Source organism: Drosophila elegans, unplaced genomic scaffold (genome assembly GCF_018152505.1).
Source record: "Drosophila elegans isolate 14027-0461.03 unplaced genomic scaffold, ASM1815250v1 contig_208, whole genome shotgun sequence".
Lineage (NCBI taxonomy): Eukaryota > Metazoa > Arthropoda > Insecta > Diptera > Drosophilidae > Drosophila > Drosophila elegans.
In genome coordinates this window covers 6,579,597-6,596,213 of record NW_024545578.1, presented here as the reverse complement: position 1 = coordinate 6,596,213, position 16,617 = coordinate 6,579,597, and the positions used below count along the sequence as shown (strand labels likewise).

The 16,617-nt window shown below is 38.7% G+C and overlaps 6 protein-coding genes across 8 annotated transcripts; 3 read left to right on the top strand and 3 right to left on the bottom strand.

The window, feature by feature from the left end:
• Positions 1 to 19: 19 nt before the first annotated feature.
• On the top strand, positions 20 to 1,995 carry LOC108146490 (protein max). Its single transcript, XM_017272522.2, has 5 exons — positions 20 to 215; positions 287 to 352; positions 820 to 927; positions 1,310 to 1,433; positions 1,502 to 1,995. The coding sequence occupies exons 1-5, from the start codon at positions 171 to 173 to the stop codon at positions 1,642 to 1,644; spliced, it is 486 nt and encodes a 161-aa protein (XP_017128011.1). The 5' UTR covers positions 20 to 170; the 3' UTR covers positions 1,645 to 1,995.
• A 214-nt stretch (positions 1,996 to 2,209) lies between these two features.
• On the bottom strand, positions 2,210 to 2,921 carry LOC108146491 (BET1 homolog). Its single transcript, XM_017272523.2, has 2 exons — positions 2,737 to 2,921; positions 2,210 to 2,640 (listed from the first exon to the last, which is right to left on the bottom strand). The coding sequence occupies exon 2, from the start codon at positions 2,601 to 2,603 to the stop codon at positions 2,244 to 2,246; it is 360 nt and encodes a 119-aa protein (XP_017128012.1). The 5' UTR covers positions 2,604 to 2,640; positions 2,737 to 2,921; the 3' UTR covers positions 2,210 to 2,243.
• Positions 2,922 to 3,355: 434 nt separating this feature from the next.
• Positions 3,356 to 7,031, top strand: LOC108146298 (lysophospholipid acyltransferase 5). Of its 3 annotated transcripts, none has more exons than XM_017272246.2 (4): positions 3,356 to 3,373; positions 3,770 to 3,885; positions 4,568 to 5,598; positions 6,068 to 7,031. In XM_017272246.2, exons 2-4 carry the CDS (start codon positions 3,777 to 3,779, stop codon positions 6,422 to 6,424), a joined length of 1,497 nt encoding a protein of 498 aa, XP_017127735.1. In that variant the 5' UTR covers positions 3,356 to 3,373; positions 3,770 to 3,776; the 3' UTR covers positions 6,425 to 7,031. The 3 variants fall into 3 exon arrangements, with proteins under 3 accessions (XP_017127735.1, XP_017127734.1, XP_017127733.1); XM_017272245.2 differs by lacking the exon at positions 3,356 to 3,373 and adding an exon at positions 3,380 to 3,481; XM_017272244.2 differs by lacking the exon at positions 3,356 to 3,373 and adding an exon at positions 3,380 to 3,485.
• A 343-nt stretch (positions 7,032 to 7,374) lies between these two features.
• On the bottom strand, positions 7,375 to 9,083 carry LOC108146299 (ruvB-like helicase 2). The gene is made up of 2 exons (XM_017272247.2): positions 8,980 to 9,083; positions 7,375 to 8,922 (listed from the first exon to the last, which is right to left on the bottom strand). The coding sequence occupies exon 2, from the start codon at positions 8,911 to 8,913 to the stop codon at positions 7,465 to 7,467; it is 1,449 nt and encodes a 482-aa protein (XP_017127736.1). The 5' UTR covers positions 8,914 to 8,922; positions 8,980 to 9,083; the 3' UTR covers positions 7,375 to 7,464.
• A 453-nt stretch (positions 9,084 to 9,536) lies between these two features.
• LOC108145669 (39S ribosomal protein L21, mitochondrial) lies at positions 9,537 to 10,355 on the top strand. The gene is made up of 2 exons (XM_017271223.2): positions 9,537 to 9,697; positions 9,772 to 10,355. Exons 1-2 carry the CDS (start codon positions 9,628 to 9,630, stop codon positions 10,305 to 10,307), a joined length of 606 nt encoding a protein of 201 aa, XP_017126712.1. The 5' UTR covers positions 9,537 to 9,627; the 3' UTR covers positions 10,308 to 10,355.
• A 5,526-nt stretch (positions 10,356 to 15,881) lies between these two features.
• On the bottom strand, positions 15,882 to 16,399 carry LOC108145670. Its single transcript, XM_017271224.2, has 2 exons — positions 16,235 to 16,399; positions 15,882 to 16,183 (listed from the first exon to the last, which is right to left on the bottom strand). Exons 1-2 carry the CDS (start codon positions 16,265 to 16,267, stop codon positions 15,902 to 15,904), a joined length of 315 nt encoding a protein of 104 aa, XP_017126713.1. The 5' UTR covers positions 16,268 to 16,399; the 3' UTR covers positions 15,882 to 15,901.
• Positions 16,400 to 16,617: the final 218 nt, after the last annotated feature.

Genomic DNA, 16,617 nt, shown 5'->3' with positions numbered 1-16,617 from the left:
TGTCATTTTCTGGCTACCAGAATGCGGGCACACTCGGTCGTAAAACGTGAAACAGACAACAACAGATTTAATTACAATAATCACAAACAAACATTCGCAATAAATAGCTGACTCTCCAAAAATAAATAATTAATTGCGCGGAAACCCCTGCAAACAAGTGAAACAACAAAATGAGTATGAGCGACGACGACCGTGATATTGATATCGAAAGTGACGTAAGCAAATCGAAAAGAAAACTACGTGTGTTTTTATGCGTATTATAATTCCAAATTACTAATTATTATAGGACGATGGGGATTCGGACAATGGTTTGGGATCCTCACGACACACGAGCACTGCGAATTTCACACAGGTGACTATCAATTGGCCTCAAATAAACAAGAAGCGACTGCGCACATTTCCATTTTGTTGATAAACAGAACGCACATGTTGTTGTTGTTACGAAATGGTGATTACATACAGCCATGTTCACAATAATAGCTTTTAATATTCTTTTTTAAAATTCTTAACATAGATAGTAAATGTATGTTTCAAATTATGCAAATTTAATTTATTATTATACATATTTTTGTAGGAAAAATTTAAATTTTTATAAAACTATTTAAAATTATTTAAATGGATTTTTCAACAGGGATTTTTTTTGGTTTGGCTTAAAACCTTACTTCTTCAACTGTATTAGAAAATGTGTAAAATGTATGGTATATAGTAAAATGTATATGTATATATATTTTAGAAGCATTTCACATTACACCTCTTATATTATTCAGAACTCAACTATATCTCCGATTATAATCATATATATTTAACGATTATTTAAAGGCCGAAAAGCGAGCGCATCACAACGCCTTGGAACGAAGGCGACGGGATCACATCAAGGAAAGCTTCACCAACCTGCGAGAGGCGGTACCCACTCTCAAGGGCGAGAAGGTAATGGAGGGCACTGGGTGATCATGTGGCGCACAATGGCTGTCAAGAAACTAGCACCTGTCAAGATACAAGAGCTGGAGACTCGGTTGGAAGGGAACAGCTACACATTTCTATAATTGTTTATAATGACATAAGAGAAGCTGATTTATAAATATTCGGTTGTGTTCAAGAAAACAGATCAAGAAATAATTGTTCATAGGTAACTGTTTGAAATTTAATTTAACTGATGTAACCCTTATCTCAAATGCACAAATAATTATCATGGGGAACCTTAAATATTTTAAAACGAGAATAATTAAAGAGAAATAGGTATTGAATATATCCACTAAGCCCAATTATAACTTTAAACTATAATGATTTAAAAATAATTGTTATTTCACAGGCGAGTCGAGCCCAGATCCTGAAAAAGACCACCGAATGCATACAGACAATGAGGCGGAAGATCAGTGATAACCAGAAGGATATAGAGGAGATCAAAAAGCAAAATATTATTTTAGATCAGCAAAGTAAAATCAGTTAAAAACACCCTTTTAAAAGTGAACATGAACATAAAATTCGTTTCTGTACTCCACAGTTCGAGCGTTGGAGAGTCCGAATGGCGATCAATATGCCGAATTTCTCAGCGAGGATGAATTGGGCAGCGAGGAGGCCGACGAGGATGACCTCGAGCCAGATTTCAGCAGACGTAATAAAAAGATGAAGACCTTCCACGCATAGCCGCTTGGCCAGTCCAAAATGCGGTATACAGGCACGTTCCGGTTTTCGCTTTCGCCAATCTTGTGAATATTTTCGTCGATTTAAGTTTACTTTTCTTAGAGTTGTGTTACCCAAAAGCAATAGACCTCCAAAGTTGTGAAGGAATTGGTTCCAAATTCAAATCAATTTAAACTCGATCAAATTACTTGAAAATGAAAACTGTAACAAGTCCGATAATCATAATCATCATTAGTTGTAAGTCCATACTGTAACCCACCCACTCGACCTTAATTTGTATGCGTGTGTCTCTTTTTGTACTTTGAGCAAATAGTTACTCTCTGCGCTAATTAATAAAAAAGTAAGTAAAAAGTATAGCAAATCAAATTTTGTTGGTAATGAATGATATGGATAAAATGACATGATAAAATATTGACTGTAAATAATTTTTGTGATAGAATAGAAAACAATAACAGATGTAACTTAATTTTTTTTTTTTTTTGAATGAAGTATCCAAAAACCTAGTCATTTGATGGACATTCCAAAAAAATTAAAGCTTTCTCTCTCTCTCTAGACTAAACAATACAAATTTGTGGGTATATATTTAATAAAATTAGCAACAACTACTTGAACTTAAGGGTCAGCCAGAGGATGAAGAAGACGACGAGAACGAAGAGAAACATGTAGCACATCTGGCGGGCACCACCGCCCTGTTTGGCCAACCGCACCACCCGCGTCATCGTGTTGCCCAGAAAGCCACTCGTTCGATCCATGTCATCGTCGATTCCGCGCAGGAGTTTGTCCTGGTAGCGCACCTCATTCCCGATATCGATGGTGAGGGACTTGAGGGCTCCGATCTTCTGCTTCAGCTCCTCTGCGGCCTGTTCATTTTCGGCCTCCAGGGAATCATGGCTGGCGGGATGAGGATTAGATCCAGATGGCTGCTGGTTCAGGGGCTGATATGGGTAGTTGTTGCGGCGCATACTGCTCCCCGTGTGTGCCAGTTTGGCATCCGGATTGCTACAAATTATTTAGAATATGATGCAAATTAGTTCGATATCCGGAAATCACAGAGTCCCATTCAAGTGACACGTAAACGTAAACATGGATTCTCACCCAGCGGCAGAACAGCTGTTGGTATTTTCTTTTCTGGGGTCAACCTCGGTGGCTGACTGCACATTGACCCTTGACCCCTCGTCACAATTCTCGGTTGTGGCTGACTAATGCTTAGATTAAATAAATTAATATTTTTAAAATACAATCCAATTGTTGGTTGTCGGATAGTGTGACCAAAGCGCGCGAGCTAACACTTACCGTATTTTGTTTTTACGGTATTCGTTTAACCCATGGCTGATCGTAATTTTTCGTCTTATACCGTTTAGTTAGGTACATTAATTGAAATCAAAAACTAAAAAAAAGTATAATAACTAGCATAATTTTATAAAATATAAATGCTAAGGGACACAATGACATTTTTTATTAACCACCTCCAACTGCCTTATTTTATTTGAAATTTTATATCTCTTGCATTTATTTCCTTCTCATTTGCTTTATAAGTTTATCATTTGTATAGATTTCATTTTCAGACTTAAGTTTTTATTATACACATGTAGTTACTAATGTTAAAAATGTGAAAATAAGTTTACCCCCAACCACCTTTAATGGGTTAATCCGCGTGACTATTACTGTTAGAATTAGGTATTTTCTATGCTCCCGTCAACAGCCACACTGCTCCAGTGTTTAGTAACTTTAGGTAATTTTGGCCAACAATTTAGCTTGCCGCTTTCGTTTGTTTTTCCCATCCATTTTTATGATCTGACCGTGAAATCAATAAGCATAAAATATTTAAATCCGTGCGGTGGCAAGTGCGTCATTATTGAATTCAGTGGCTCGCCGAGATAATTCGGCCTTTGTGTTTCAATTCTCATTGACCCTGACCAAGTGCACTCGTTTGTTGTTGTTATTGTTGCCTCTGCTTTGCTCTTCTTCTTTGATTAATCTTCCCCCCTCCCCCGCACCCGTGTGATGATAAAAAAACAATCAGTTTGCGTAATATGAGGCAACAGCAATAACAACAATTACTGGGTGATAAGGACAATGAACCACGCGAGTAAAGTCACTGATAATCGCTGCAACTCATTTTTTCCAGATTTAGCATGACGGAGTTCACGGAAATCTTGCCACACAAGGGCCTAATGGATGGAGTCGCAGATGCAATTGGGGTTCCCGTGGAGGCATTCCGACTTCTCCTAACCATCGTAGCCGGTAAGCCTTGGGAGGCCCATGACTAAGTTCATCAGGCCATACCTCTTTCAACCTATTTCCCAATAAATCTCAAATTTGCCTTTCATTAAACATTTTTAAAAATAAAGTTTGTCCTTATTCCTAATTATAGCATGAAAATTAAACTCCGAGAAGTTTTTAGGGCTTAGTTCGTAAAGTAATGAGATTTTGTATGCTTATTTTTTGTTAACTTAATCTAGGTACACATGTTAATCTTTGGTAAATATGTTATTTTTGGTAAATTAACATATGTACCTATATTAAGTTAGTTAAAAAAAAAAACACATACATAAGCTCATTACTTTTGTATATATAAAATACAAAAGTAGACATAGACTATATGCACAAGTGTTTATGGCCAAGCAAAAGGGGCTAGAAATGTTTTCCCGTTTTTTGGTCAATACAAATTTGTACACAAAATAAGTGGCTTAAAAAAAATGTAGCCTATTACATAATACCCTTTAGTAAAAGTACGAGCCTCAGCTCACAAAAATGTTGTATTACAACTAATGAGTACCAAAGCAATGATAATTTGATACATAAATAATGTAGTTTATTTGTGACATAATTTAAAATTATTTTTATAGGACACAAATTGGCAAATTACTTTTTAAGTTTATATATAAATTAAATATCTTACCATTTATCAACTAATTGCTTTCAGGTTATCCCTTGGCAGCATTTTATCTGAAATTTATTGCTATTATTCACGATAAGACCGTACATCACATGTTCTTTGCCGGATGTGGCGCTGGATTGTGTTACTTCAACTACGGCCACGACACATATCACTCCTTGGTGGCCATCCTGACCACCTATTTCCTCGTACTTTTCCTGCGCAAGAAAGCACAAATATTTCTGGCCATAAACTTTGTATTCCACATGAGTTATCTGCTGCTGGGCTACTTCTTCACCTCCAGCAATGACTACGATATCCTGTGGACGATGCCCCATTGCATTTTGGTACTCCGTATGATTGGCTTTGGTTTTGATATCACCGATGGACTGAAAGAGGAATCGGAGCTTTCGAAAGACCAGAAGGAAACTGCTTTGAAGGAACCACCTTCGCTGCTGGAACTCTTTGCTTTTGCTTATTTCCCCAGTGGATTTTTGGTGGGACCGCAGTTTCCGTATCGCCGATACCAGGCCTTCGTTAATGGCCAATTCCGTCAGCACGAGGGGAGCTTGAATGCTGGCATTCGTCGCTTTGGAGCTGGGGCCTTCTACCTCATCGTTTGTCAATTGGGATTGAGCTATTTCCCTGACTCGTACTTCCTCACCCCGGAGTTTGCAGAGGTTGCGTTCATCAGGAAGATTTATTACCTGGGCTTTTGGGCCAAGTTCAGTCTATACAAATATATATCCTGCTGGCTTCTCACCGAGGGAGCCCTCATCTGCATTGGATTAACCTACAAAGGCGAGGACAAGAATGGACAGCCGGATTGGTCGGGCTGCAGCAATGTCAAGCTAAAGCTCCTGGAGAGCGGAAACACCATGGAGCACTACGTGCAAAGCTTCAATGTCAACACCAATCAGTGGGTGGGACAGTACATCTACAAGCGACTCAAGTTCCTAAATAATCGCACGATCAGCTATGGCGCGGCTTTGGGTTTCCTGGCCGTCTGGCACGGATATCACAGTGGCTATTACATGACTTTCCTCATGGAATACATGGTCGTGAGCACAGAGAAACAGGTGAGTGCCTTTTTTTGGGTTTATATCTGAAATTCAGGATGTTTTTGGAGACCTCAAACTGTACCCGTACAATTAAAGACGTAGCTGAATGGTAGCTGCAATTCTAAACAAGATCTCAAAGCTTATTTCAATATTATTTATGAACTCCTGGTTAAAACAATTATATTTAATTTGGGATATTTTTTATTTTAAATTAGCGGAAGAATTTAAATGTTGCTAAATGCATTTAACTTCCAGGTCAGAAATGATTGAGCTTAGCCATAAGTGTTTTGAACAATTTTTTACGACCTTTTTGAGCCATAAAGCTTTAATGAGGTTATTATTTGTTAGTATAATTAGGTTGTAATAGGGGCCATAAAAAAGTTAAACAAAGAATCACAAAGCCAGAACGAAGTTTAGATTTTAAGAAGTTGTTTATGGTATTTACATTTCCAATCGGTCAATAATCTGTTCTTTTCCGTTTTTTTAGATAACACGCTTCTACACCAAAGTCGTTTTGCCCAAGTGGGGCCACATTCTCAACAAATCGGACATCTACAAGCTGTTGTACTTCATTGTTATGAAGTCGTATAACATATGTTTTATGGGCTGGTGTCTGACGGCATTCGTGTTCCTGAAATGGGAGCGATGGATCGTTGTTTACGGCGCCGTCAACTACTACGGATTCATTTTCCTGATCCTCTGGGCTGCCTTCTATCACACCTATCATTTCTTTTTCCGGAGCACTTCACGAAGACAAGCTGGCGAGGATGAAAAGATAGAGGACAAAAGCACGGAAAACGTCACAGAGCAGGAAAAGAAACCAGAAGACAAAAAGTCTGAGTAGAAAAGGGGGAATTGGAGAAGTTATTTAACTGGCAGGAAGTTCTCAAAATTTTAGTTCACCTTGACAATTATTTGGAATTGGTATTAATCAAAGAATCTAATTATTTTCTACTAACCAAATGAGAAGTTTTACCAAATAACATGCCACTGTAACTAGAGATTTGTTAACTAGCTATTGGAATGCAATTTTATACATATATATCGTCTGCCTAGTCAAGGAGGAGTCATCCCCAAGTATGCAGTGTGTTTTTTTGTTTTCGGAGATAAGATACTGTCTTAACTTGCCGAAACAAAAAAAAAACGCATTCTCAGTCTTATATATATATTATGGAATTGTAAATTGTTTAAGTGCTATAAGCCGTTTAGTTCAACTAGTAACTAGACAGATCACACAAGACTTTAACAAGACCCGCGTCTATCAAAATCAAACAACTTCTGCAAAAGATTCTTGTATTTGTATAGGAAGCATTCGAGACTTAACTAAGCCATAAAGACAGTTTTATACAGATACGCAGATAAAGCAAAGATATATTTTGATATGCTCACGCTAAGTGCAAATTTCAGAAACGGAAATGCGAAATAAAATGCAATGAAATTATTTTAAGGTACAAGGCAAGCGTTTATTGGGCGTGGAAATTGAAATGGGTTATTTTGGACAATACTGATGATATGTAAATTATCTGCAAAATAGCTTAACGTTTAACAAATTCATCTCAAAATAATTGTGTTTTTGTGATTCAATATGTCATTAAATCGCACATTTTTCAGATTAAATAAGTAGGAATTGAATGTTGATTTAAAATTTGTAAATATGTAACTTTAATATAAATGTTGTCAAAATTTACCTGGCCTAAATGGTGTTGAATATTTTTTTTCTTTACCAAATCATCATAAACAGACATTTCCCATTTTAAAAATCCTGGTGAAACACCGCAATCAAAGGCGTTTAAATTAATCGTAGATACAAGGAAACTTATTTATTGATCATAAAATAGTCATGAGAATGTACTGGGAGGCTGCTGGAATACTAGTCTGCACGCCCTAGTGCTCCATGGCCTGGGCATCTCCGCCGCCGCCGCCCTCCACACGACGCTTAGCTTTCCCGCCAGAAATGGAGTCCTGCTCTAGGTCCTCGTTGATCTCGCTGAACATGTAGTCGTCCTGGTACTCCTTCAGAATCTTGCTGGAACGATTCTCGTCCAGGAACAGTGTGTACACCTTCTTTACATCCTCGGTATTGACTTCGGTGGCCTTGCGACGACGGCAAACCAAATTGGCCGTGGTAATCAACTGAATGGCATAGCGCAGGCTGGTATCCGTAGCAATGCGCGTCAGAATGGTCAGGGCATCTGGGTGCATGATGCAGTCCTCCTCCTCGCAACGGATCTTCAAGATCTCCTTGACTTCCTTCTCCAGATAGGCCACAGTGCGTATGATGATCATGCGATCGAGCAAATCAATGGGAATGCCGTGGGGACTGCGGTAGTTGGTGCCCCTGATGCGAGTGATGCCGCGATTGGTGGCCATCACCACCACCGGGGCCATGTCCGATTCCAAGGCGCGATTCAGGAAGGAGAAGCACTCAATATCGAGCATGTGGACCTCGTCGATGAAGAGCACTCCCGGATTTATCTCGGCCTTGCCCTCCTCACGCCACTCCAAAACTTTGTTGTTAATTTGATCGCGCACCTCCTGCTTGATTTCACCGGTATCGCCGGAGAACAAGGCCAGGAATCCATGGGTGCGACTATTGATCACATCGATCTCGTGCAGCGTGACAGTGTGCACCACCTCCTTGCGCTTCTGCAGCTCCCCCTCGGGGCACTGAACGAATCTGGTCTGGGCCCCGGTGGCATCATAATCCCTGGCTCTGGTGAAGCTGCGTCCCAGTTTGTTCACCTTTCCGGATGCCTTGTCGATGGTGATCACATCGCCCGCCTGGATTTTCTCCTTCATGAAGCACTCGATGATCTTGTTGCCCAGATCGTAATTGGTCTCCATTTCGGTGGTCTTCAGGGTGACTTTGCCCATTTTCTGTCCAGTTCCGGTGGCCGGGCGTTCGATTTGGATCTCCACCACTTCGCCTTCGATGATCTCAGTTTCCTCCTTAATGCGAACGCCAATGCTCTTGCGCAGAGCCTGTGACAAAGCCTCGGTTTTGCTCATCTCCAGGGAGTAGATCTCCGATCCGGACATACTGGTGAATGGAGTTTCGGTGCCCAGAGCTTGGGCCATTCCCACGGCGATGGCCGTTTTGCCGGTACTCGGTTCTCCGGCCAGAAGGATGCATCTGCCGGCAATCTTGCCCTCGCGCACCATCTGCACCACCACGCCGGCGGCCCGACGGGCATCCTTCTGACCCACCATTCCCTGGGACACCAGACGCGCCTCCAAGACATCGTCCAATCCCAATCCGCGAATGTGCGAGTGGGCGCCAATGCGCTCGATGCGCGTCACATCGCGTACCTCGATTTTCTCGGTCTCGGTCATTTTGTACTCCTAAAATATACAAACGCTTGTAAGTTATAATATTTTTCGATGCGTTTAGCGACTCACTAGTTGTTTATGGAGCTAAAATAAGTTGCTAGGCACAAAATTCGGATAGCAAAAACGCCGGGCCTGCTTTCAGGAGAAGTGTTGGAAAGTGACTCAGATCGAGGGTATTTCACAACACTGGATCGGGCAGCACATGCTGTCTGTGATGGCAGTTTTTGAATATAGCTAGCTGGAAATAACTCGAGCTGGTATGATTTAATTGTAAAACATTTTTATTGTTAGTTTTCTTTTCTTATGAATCGTTAAAACTTATGGGTTGATCCTTTGAGTTGACTTCCAAGTCCTAGTGGCCTCTGGCATTGAGATTTTTTAAAGGTTATTAAACTTTTTCCGCATTGGCGCGGTATCCATAAGTTTTTTTTAAATTAAATATTGCGTTCACATGCTGTCTGTTTTTATATAAAAATCTGGTAGCGATTTGAAATAATTTCCCCGCTGATTTGAAAAAGCCAACTGTAGAAAATAGCTAGATTATAAAGCTAAAATTGTATTTAACAGTGGTGTTAGTTCGCATATGTTAAGACAGCTGTTTGGCGAAGCATTATAGCATTTATCCCTCCGTCGTTTACAACACTGCCCTGGCAGTATCCAAATAAAATACGAGCATATTTATTTATTTGGTTTTTGAGTTAAAAAGCGGGCAAAAAGATGTCGTTTTTAGCGCAAACTGTGCGCCAGGTGCTTCGACAAGTGCCCCATCGCAATTCGTCATTAACAGGTAATAGAATATACAGTAAAACACGATGTAAACAATGTGACATAACAAGTTCTCACAATTCCCATTTTTTGCAGGTGCCATGCGCTCGCTGAGCATTTCGCCGGCTTTTAAACAACAAAATAAACCGGCCACCGAATCGGTTGATATATCCGCCATAGCCAAGGATCAGCAAAAGGAGGGACAGGACATCTGCGAGCGGATCAACCGACAGGTGGCCAAATCCGAGCAGGGACGGCTATTCGCAGTGGTGCATCTGTGCGGCAAGCAATTTAAAGTAACTCCCGGCGACATTGTCCTGGTCGAAGGATACTGGCCTCCAACGACGGGCGATGAGATCAGTCTGGACAAGGTACTCCTAGCCGGCGCCCGGGATTTCACGCTCGTGGGCAGGCCCATCCTGGAACCTGGACTCGTGGCCGTGAAGGCCACCGTGGTGGAGAAGACCCTCAGCCACACGAAGACCCACTTCCGGAAGAAGCGCAGGAAGCAGTACATGCGCATCAACTTCCAGCGATCCCCGCACACCATGCTCCGGATCAATTCGATCGAACTGGCTCGTCCCGTGGATGGGAAAAGCGAGGCGCAGGAGTCCTCGAAGCGCGTCTTTTAGTTTAAATGCTGTTAATCAAGAAAAATAAATCAAATCGTTGGAAGGTAATTAAGAAATCGAAATGCTTATATACTATAGGGACCCACAGACTTCTAAAGATATTGAGCACCTGAAAAGGAATTTAAAGAATCTTAAAGAGATTTTTTATACAATTATTTTCCGTTTAATTTTAATATAAATATTTAGCTCAGTGTCCATTTGGTTTTAAAATGTTATCACTGTTCAACATTTAAAACAGTTTAGGGAGTATTTTGTCAGTTCCCCATCATACTCATAGACCTTTTCATCCTTAATATTTTCTACACCTATGCAAACTCAACTAATGAAAACAATTAACATATAACTTTCTTGTTTTTCGTTTAACTTTTAAAAGTTAAGACTTTTATATGAATGACAAAAAAAAAAAATGTTAAAAACTATAATTTTTTCAATGACAATACAAAAATTGTCTATGCATGAAATATTAAGTTTTTAATATCTTAACCATAAAACATTTTTACCCATCTGGCAACAAGCATTCTTAACTTTTCCACCAATCTGGTTTCTCTTTGAAAGATAACCTTTTTGTATAGGTCCGGCCACTTGTGCACAAGTTTTTAAAACTAAACAACTTACATTTTTAAGGATGTTTTTTCTCTACTTTTGATCTTTTGCAGAAATTGCCCTTCTGTTTTGTTTTTTCCATTTCAAATTCCACTTTCATCTTGATTCAATGACTCTGGTTTACTCATCTCGATTCTCGACAGTATTTACCCAAAACGACAACCTAGTTTGAAATACGAATCACCCCACTCAACTCCCGACTTTTTGCACCACAACAAAGATGAGGCGCCGTCTCTAATGAAGCAACCAGCAGCAACCGCTGCAATTTTAATGACAACCTTTTATCGTCCATGTTGTTGTTGCCATCTTTCATTAAAAGACGTCCTCCCCATTTTTACCACCCTCGCCACAGTTTATAAACTGCATTTTTCACATATAGTAGGATGCCTGCATGCTGCTTTCTTTATCAGCAGATGTAAGTTGCTCCCGAGTCGGCGGCTGTCGTATTTGTTTACGCTGCTCTTTCACTTTTCACTAACCAAAGGCGTTTACTTTTTAGCCTTTGCCTGGCTTCAGCCATTGCTTTTGCTTTTCCCTGGCCCCATTTTCCAGTTTGGCCTTTCCGGTTTCAGATTTGCTCGGGGGGAATTCAAAATGTGAACGAACATGTGCGTGGTTAAAGAAAGGTTCCACTTTGATTGGGTCTACAAATTAAATTTATGCCTGCAAAACTGCTTTAAAAATATCACAAATGAATTTTATCAAGATACATTTAATAAATAAATTTAATTTCGTAAGGTTTTAGTTTTTGAACGTATGTCTATTCAAATTTGATAGACTATATTTTGAAATTTAGTTATGTTTTTGTGAAAATTTATAACATGTATTTACAAACATCATTTAAGTAATTTGTTCTTAATGTAATCACTCACCTGCAACCCTCTTTCCTCCCACTTTTAAGGTTCTTAGAAATAAATTCAAGTTGATGTCTTCACTCCTGACGGCATCTGTGTTGATGCCTCCTAAATAAAATCACTTTCGCTCCATATAAAAATGCCATTAAAAATTATGGTTTCGCATCCGATGCCCCCCATTCCGCAAAATGGAGCCGACGTTGATGCGTCTAATGGTGCCACATCAAATTTCGCAAATTGCACAAGCAGCACAAATTCAATTGTCGACACTTCGGGCAAGTTTTGCTCAAATATCCATCACAAAAATGTATATTCCCGCTGCACTTTGCCAGCGACAAATCAAATTTCAATATGGGAGGTGCAAAATAAATAAAAAAAAAGAGTAAGCGGAAAATAGAAACATAAATTGAAAGCATTTTGGTGTGATAAAATTTCACCTGACTGCTCGCATGGGCAAGTTTTTCGGCATTATGTAGTACTCCTTCCACATTTTGGGTTGATTATGCTATTTGCCCAGCAAAATTGCATTTGATGTGCGTTAAGTGACAAAACGGAAATTGCCACCAAGCGGAAGCTGGGTTTGTTTGTCTTCTTATGGCGTTCACCAACCTCCTACGTAAAATCACCCACCAAACAACCGTCGAACGGCCATCTAAGCCACCACTTTCTGCCAACCCTCTCTCCATTCTCCTCGCCGTGGAAATCCCATGTAAATGCGGCTCAAGTTGGTCCAAATTTCGTAAATTTATGCGTAGAAGCGTGTGATGTATGAGTCGCAAAAGGGAGAAGGCACGAGAAAGGGGGCATGTGGACTCAATCACTCCAAAAAATAGTACTCTAAAATTTTAAACAAATTTTGGTCAAAAAAAGAATTAAAAATAAGATTTAAATTAAATTACAGCCCTTCAAAAGTTTTTTAAAATATTTCAAATATACATTTTTTTTTATTTTGGAAACCTAAGCTAAAATATTAATGATATTAAAATATGCATAGTAACTAACGCCATCTATACAAGGTTTTTGTAGTTTTGATCTGGTATTGCTAGACATATTTATTCTTTTAATATTTTACTAGTTATGTCATGTTATAAAACCTTCTTTATTTTTTTGTAGGTATTTTTTTCAAGTGCACCAGGGAGAAGGATACTGTATTATGACCACCCATCCATCATCGGCATCACTCAGTTTTGACATATCATTGAAATCTTATGCCAACGTCGTCATCATCTGTGACGTTTCATTAACCCACCTCCGCCCCCGCATCCTTGCCCCGCCCATAAATCTGGGTGGGGGGTGTTGATGGGATGCGAAATAGGAGTGGGAGGAATGTGTTAATATCAACAAGCGAAAACTGTGCGAACGCAATCTACCGATTTCCGCTTAACCAAGCCAAACATTGCATTTTTGATTAGACACCGGCCCAAAAAGAGCCCCCGGGCTGGACAAATCCCAAGAATGAGGATATAGCCTTCCATAGCCTTCCTTTCCAAGGGAATGTTCGCAGGGGTTGCTTTTTGATGTGATCCGTTGGACTTTTGGTCGGGATTACGGGGTGCGATTCGGCGGTTAAGTGACGAAGTCAGGGGCGCGGGCAATTGATTGTAATTCCATTTTTATTGGCGCTTCGCAATCACTTCTATTCGTCGTATTTGTTCTTGTTTCCCTTTGAAATACTGGTGGCTTCTATTATTCGCTGAATTTTTATAGCGGTTACATAAATTTGTAGTACACTAATAGGTGTAAATGATTTTCAAAGAAATTAAAGCCTTACTTTATTCAATTTTATTAATAAAAAATCAATTTTGTTTAAGAAACGTTTTTTTTAAAAAGAATTTCCCTCTGGAGTCGTTGACAGATAAACCGAACATCTCAATAGATATCCAAAAGTAATAAAATGTATTTAGTTAGCTTGTGATATATATTTTCATTTTTTCTTTTTATCTTTATTTCATCTACAGTACTCGGTTGCTTATAACTTAAATTCATATATGATTATGGTAATAATAATGATAATAATAATTTGTAACAAAATAAAATTTATAAAAAACAATAAGTTTGATCGAAAGTAAAACCATAACACAATTAAAATACCTTTATTAAGTCTATGCATATTTTCATTGTAGAAATTGTAAAAATTAATTTTCTATGACTCAAATTGAAAGCATTCAGTGAACCCATCAAAAGCAAGCATACTACAGTTAAAATTTGTTTTCTGGATTGAACATCTCATTTATTTCCTTCACGTTTTGCGTATTCATCAATGTTCTTAAACTCTAGCTTCCACAATCGAAATATTATTTTCGCATTATATCGATCGTGAACCCAACCCTCGTCTTCATCAATTTGCCTAAAGCATATTACATTCGAATTATAAACTCACATATCATTTTTCGATAAGAGGGATGATGACGATTTCTGTCACCCAACGCATAGCTTGGAAAGTTTTTCTTGAAAATTATGCAAAAATGTGAAAATTGTTGGCTCTGCTCCTTGGGGATATTTTTCAGTTCACTGAATTGTTGTTTGTGATGCCAAAAAAAAGTGATTTCCAATGGCAAGGGTTGTCAAGCCGTTTTTTTTTTGTTTTTTTTGTAAGGATGCTGTTTCTTTGATAACCTGATGGTGATATGACAATCTACTCGTACTCCCACGCACGTGTCACAATTCGAATTTAAATAAGTTCGACGAGCAGCAAAGTTCACAAACAGTTTTTGGGTGGAATGGCCTCTCCACTTCTACGCTCTTAATGATGAAATTTCAATAAATGTCATTTGGTCTCGGCAAAGTGTCAACATGGCACCTACCCGCCCCTTTTTTGTCCTTTTTTTGGGGGCTGCAACAGCTGTCAGCGTCGCGTTCAATGCGTTAATAATGACAGTTTTCCCAATATTTTTTTTTTTATTTTTATTTTTTGTTAGACTCTAACTAGCCGGGAAATCGACAGAGAATGGCGTTTGGGACACAGCACACAGGACTCCATGCAGTTCTCGCTTTTGCCTGTTAAATTTAATTACTTTTCCATTGCTCATACGCACTGTGTGTCGGCGCAAAGCAGAGACTAGTGTTGCGTCACTTTTAGCACGGATATGCATCCCAAAAATGCTAAACAAAAAACTTTGCAAAGCCAGAAATAGTCGAAATAAAATATACATATTTAATAGGCGAGATGGTACACTTAATTGGGTTTTTAATATGTACTAAATAAAAGCTAATTTCATTTTAAATAAATTCTAGCTGCTTAAAATTACAACAAAATCTTAAGTTTCAACATTATATTTGAAAAATTATAATTATGAAATATTAATTTACGATGTGAAAGTCACTTTAAAAATAATAGATAATTTTAACATTAAGAAAGTTAAGATTTAATATTTGATTTTATATTTAATCGTTATTACAGAGTGTTTTATAGAAATGCTAATGTAATAAACCAAGAGCAGGAATATCTTATTTATATTTGGGGTATTTTTAATGTAAAACATATTGCTTTGAGTTCAAACGATCGGAAAAGTTTGATATGAAAGGGACACCAAATAGTGTTTTCTACCATTTATATAATAGTTTGAAACCTACATTTCGGTGATCAATTTGAATCTAAGGTGCCAGCACTGGCCAAATGTCACAGAGCGAGAACTGCAGTGAGTGCGAAGTTGTGATTGAAAATCGTTGAAATTTGCATGTTACACGAAGAAATTGCCAACTGCGTTTGTCACAGCCCCTCTCACTGATTGCAAACGGCGACTATTCGGATGGTTGCCGGTGAAACTGGTGGTCTGGGGGCCACCACGTCCTCATCTTCTCATCATCATCATCAATAGTTGACTGTTTCATAGCCAGTTGGCGGCGTTAGTCACAATGGCATTTAATATTTGGACACCGGTGTCCCTTCAGGAAATTGTTGGTCCTGGCAAAATATTTGATCAGGTCTTCACCGCACATCCTGGCGGCTATATGCGCCGATTTTGGTGTTGAACTTGTGAACTGAACAATTGCAAATGAAAATCACAGGCAGCAAGTATTTCCTAAATATCGGTATAAAATATTTTATTATTTCCTTCTTAAGGTTAAGTTATATAGTTCTTAAAATTAATAAATGTTTTTTTTTCAAGTTGCCCTGGACTTTTACGTTTTGCCGACTCAAGAAGTAAAAATAAAAATAGGCTTTTGACCGTCCACCAAAAGCTGCACAGCGATGGATTCGATTCCTTGCATGAACTCCAAATTCAATTCGAATGGATATGGAATTTCTGAAGTCCGAAAGATGATTTTATTGCGTCTGCAGTACTGTAATTTGTAGTCCCGAACTTCTCTGGTTAATCTATTTATACGGCGCTCCAATTCAAGAAGCCGGCGATCGAAGGCAGTTTGTGGCTTTGTCCTTAGTTTGGCCTGAATTATTCGCTTCCTACGCGTTGCAACCTAAAACAAGTTGAGTAAATATATGCTTAAATTGGTTTTCAGTTTACTCACCATCTTCTTGGTGTATTTAATGCGAGCTGCCATTCGGTTTCTTGATAAAAAATAATCGGGAAAGGAAATGCCGGTATTTAAAATGTTCCAAACTTTGCAAAGTTGGCAATCAAACACGTGACAGAAATGATTTTGTAGTTTATCGATAGTGTGTGCAAATATAAGTGTGGCCCAATAAGTTTAATTTGATTAATTGGAATATTCTCTTAAATATAAAATCAGTGTAAATAGTTAATATTTGTTTGCGCTCACTTAAATTAAATGCTTCGATTTTTTAAATTAAAAAAACAGCATTTTCATTATCCCAGCGGCGCGAATTTCTTAAACTGTACTTCTATGAACTATCGAAACTTTTTTGTTGCGAAAACAATTTTTCGTTGGTC

Bases quoted from the DNA above. Each gene is read 5' to 3' on its own strand.
- LOC108146490 (XM_017272522.2), top strand. From the start codon at position 171: ATGAGTATGAGCGACGACGACCGTGATATTGATATCGAAAGTGAC. The intron at 216-286 runs GTAAGCAAATCG...TAATTATTATAG, and splicing joins ATATTGATATCGAAAGTGAC to GACGATGGGGATTCGGACAA. The intron at 1,434-1,501 runs GTAAAATCAGTT...TGTACTCCACAG, and splicing joins TATTATTTTAGATCAGCAAA to TTCGAGCGTTGGAGAGTCCG.
- LOC108146491 (XM_017272523.2), bottom strand. From the start codon at position 2,603: ATGCGCCGCAACAACTACCCATATCAGCCCCTGAACCAGCAGCCATCT.
- LOC108146298 (XM_017272246.2), top strand. From the start codon at position 3,777: ATGACGGAGTTCACGGAAATCTTGCCACACAAGGGCCTAATGGATGGA. The intron at 3,886-4,567 runs GTAAGCCTTGGG...AATTGCTTTCAG, and splicing joins TCTCCTAACCATCGTAGCCG to GTTATCCCTTGGCAGCATTT. The intron at 5,599-6,067 runs GTGAGTGCCTTT...CCGTTTTTTTAG, and splicing joins TCGTGAGCACAGAGAAACAG to ATAACACGCTTCTACACCAA.
- LOC108146299 (XM_017272247.2), bottom strand. From the start codon at position 8,913: ATGACCGAGACCGAGAAAATCGAGGTACGCGATGTGACGCGCATCGAG.
- LOC108145669 (XM_017271223.2), top strand. From the start codon at position 9,628: ATGTCGTTTTTAGCGCAAACTGTGCGCCAGGTGCTTCGACAAGTGCCC. The intron at 9,698-9,771 runs GTAATAGAATAT...CATTTTTTGCAG, and splicing joins TCGCAATTCGTCATTAACAG to GTGCCATGCGCTCGCTGAGC.
- LOC108145670 (XM_017271224.2), bottom strand. From the start codon at position 16,267: ATGGCAGCTCGCATTAAATACACCAAGAAGATG. The intron at 16,184-16,234 runs GTGAGTAAACTG...AACTTGTTTTAG, and splicing joins TTAAATACACCAAGAAGATG to GTTGCAACGCGTAGGAAGCG.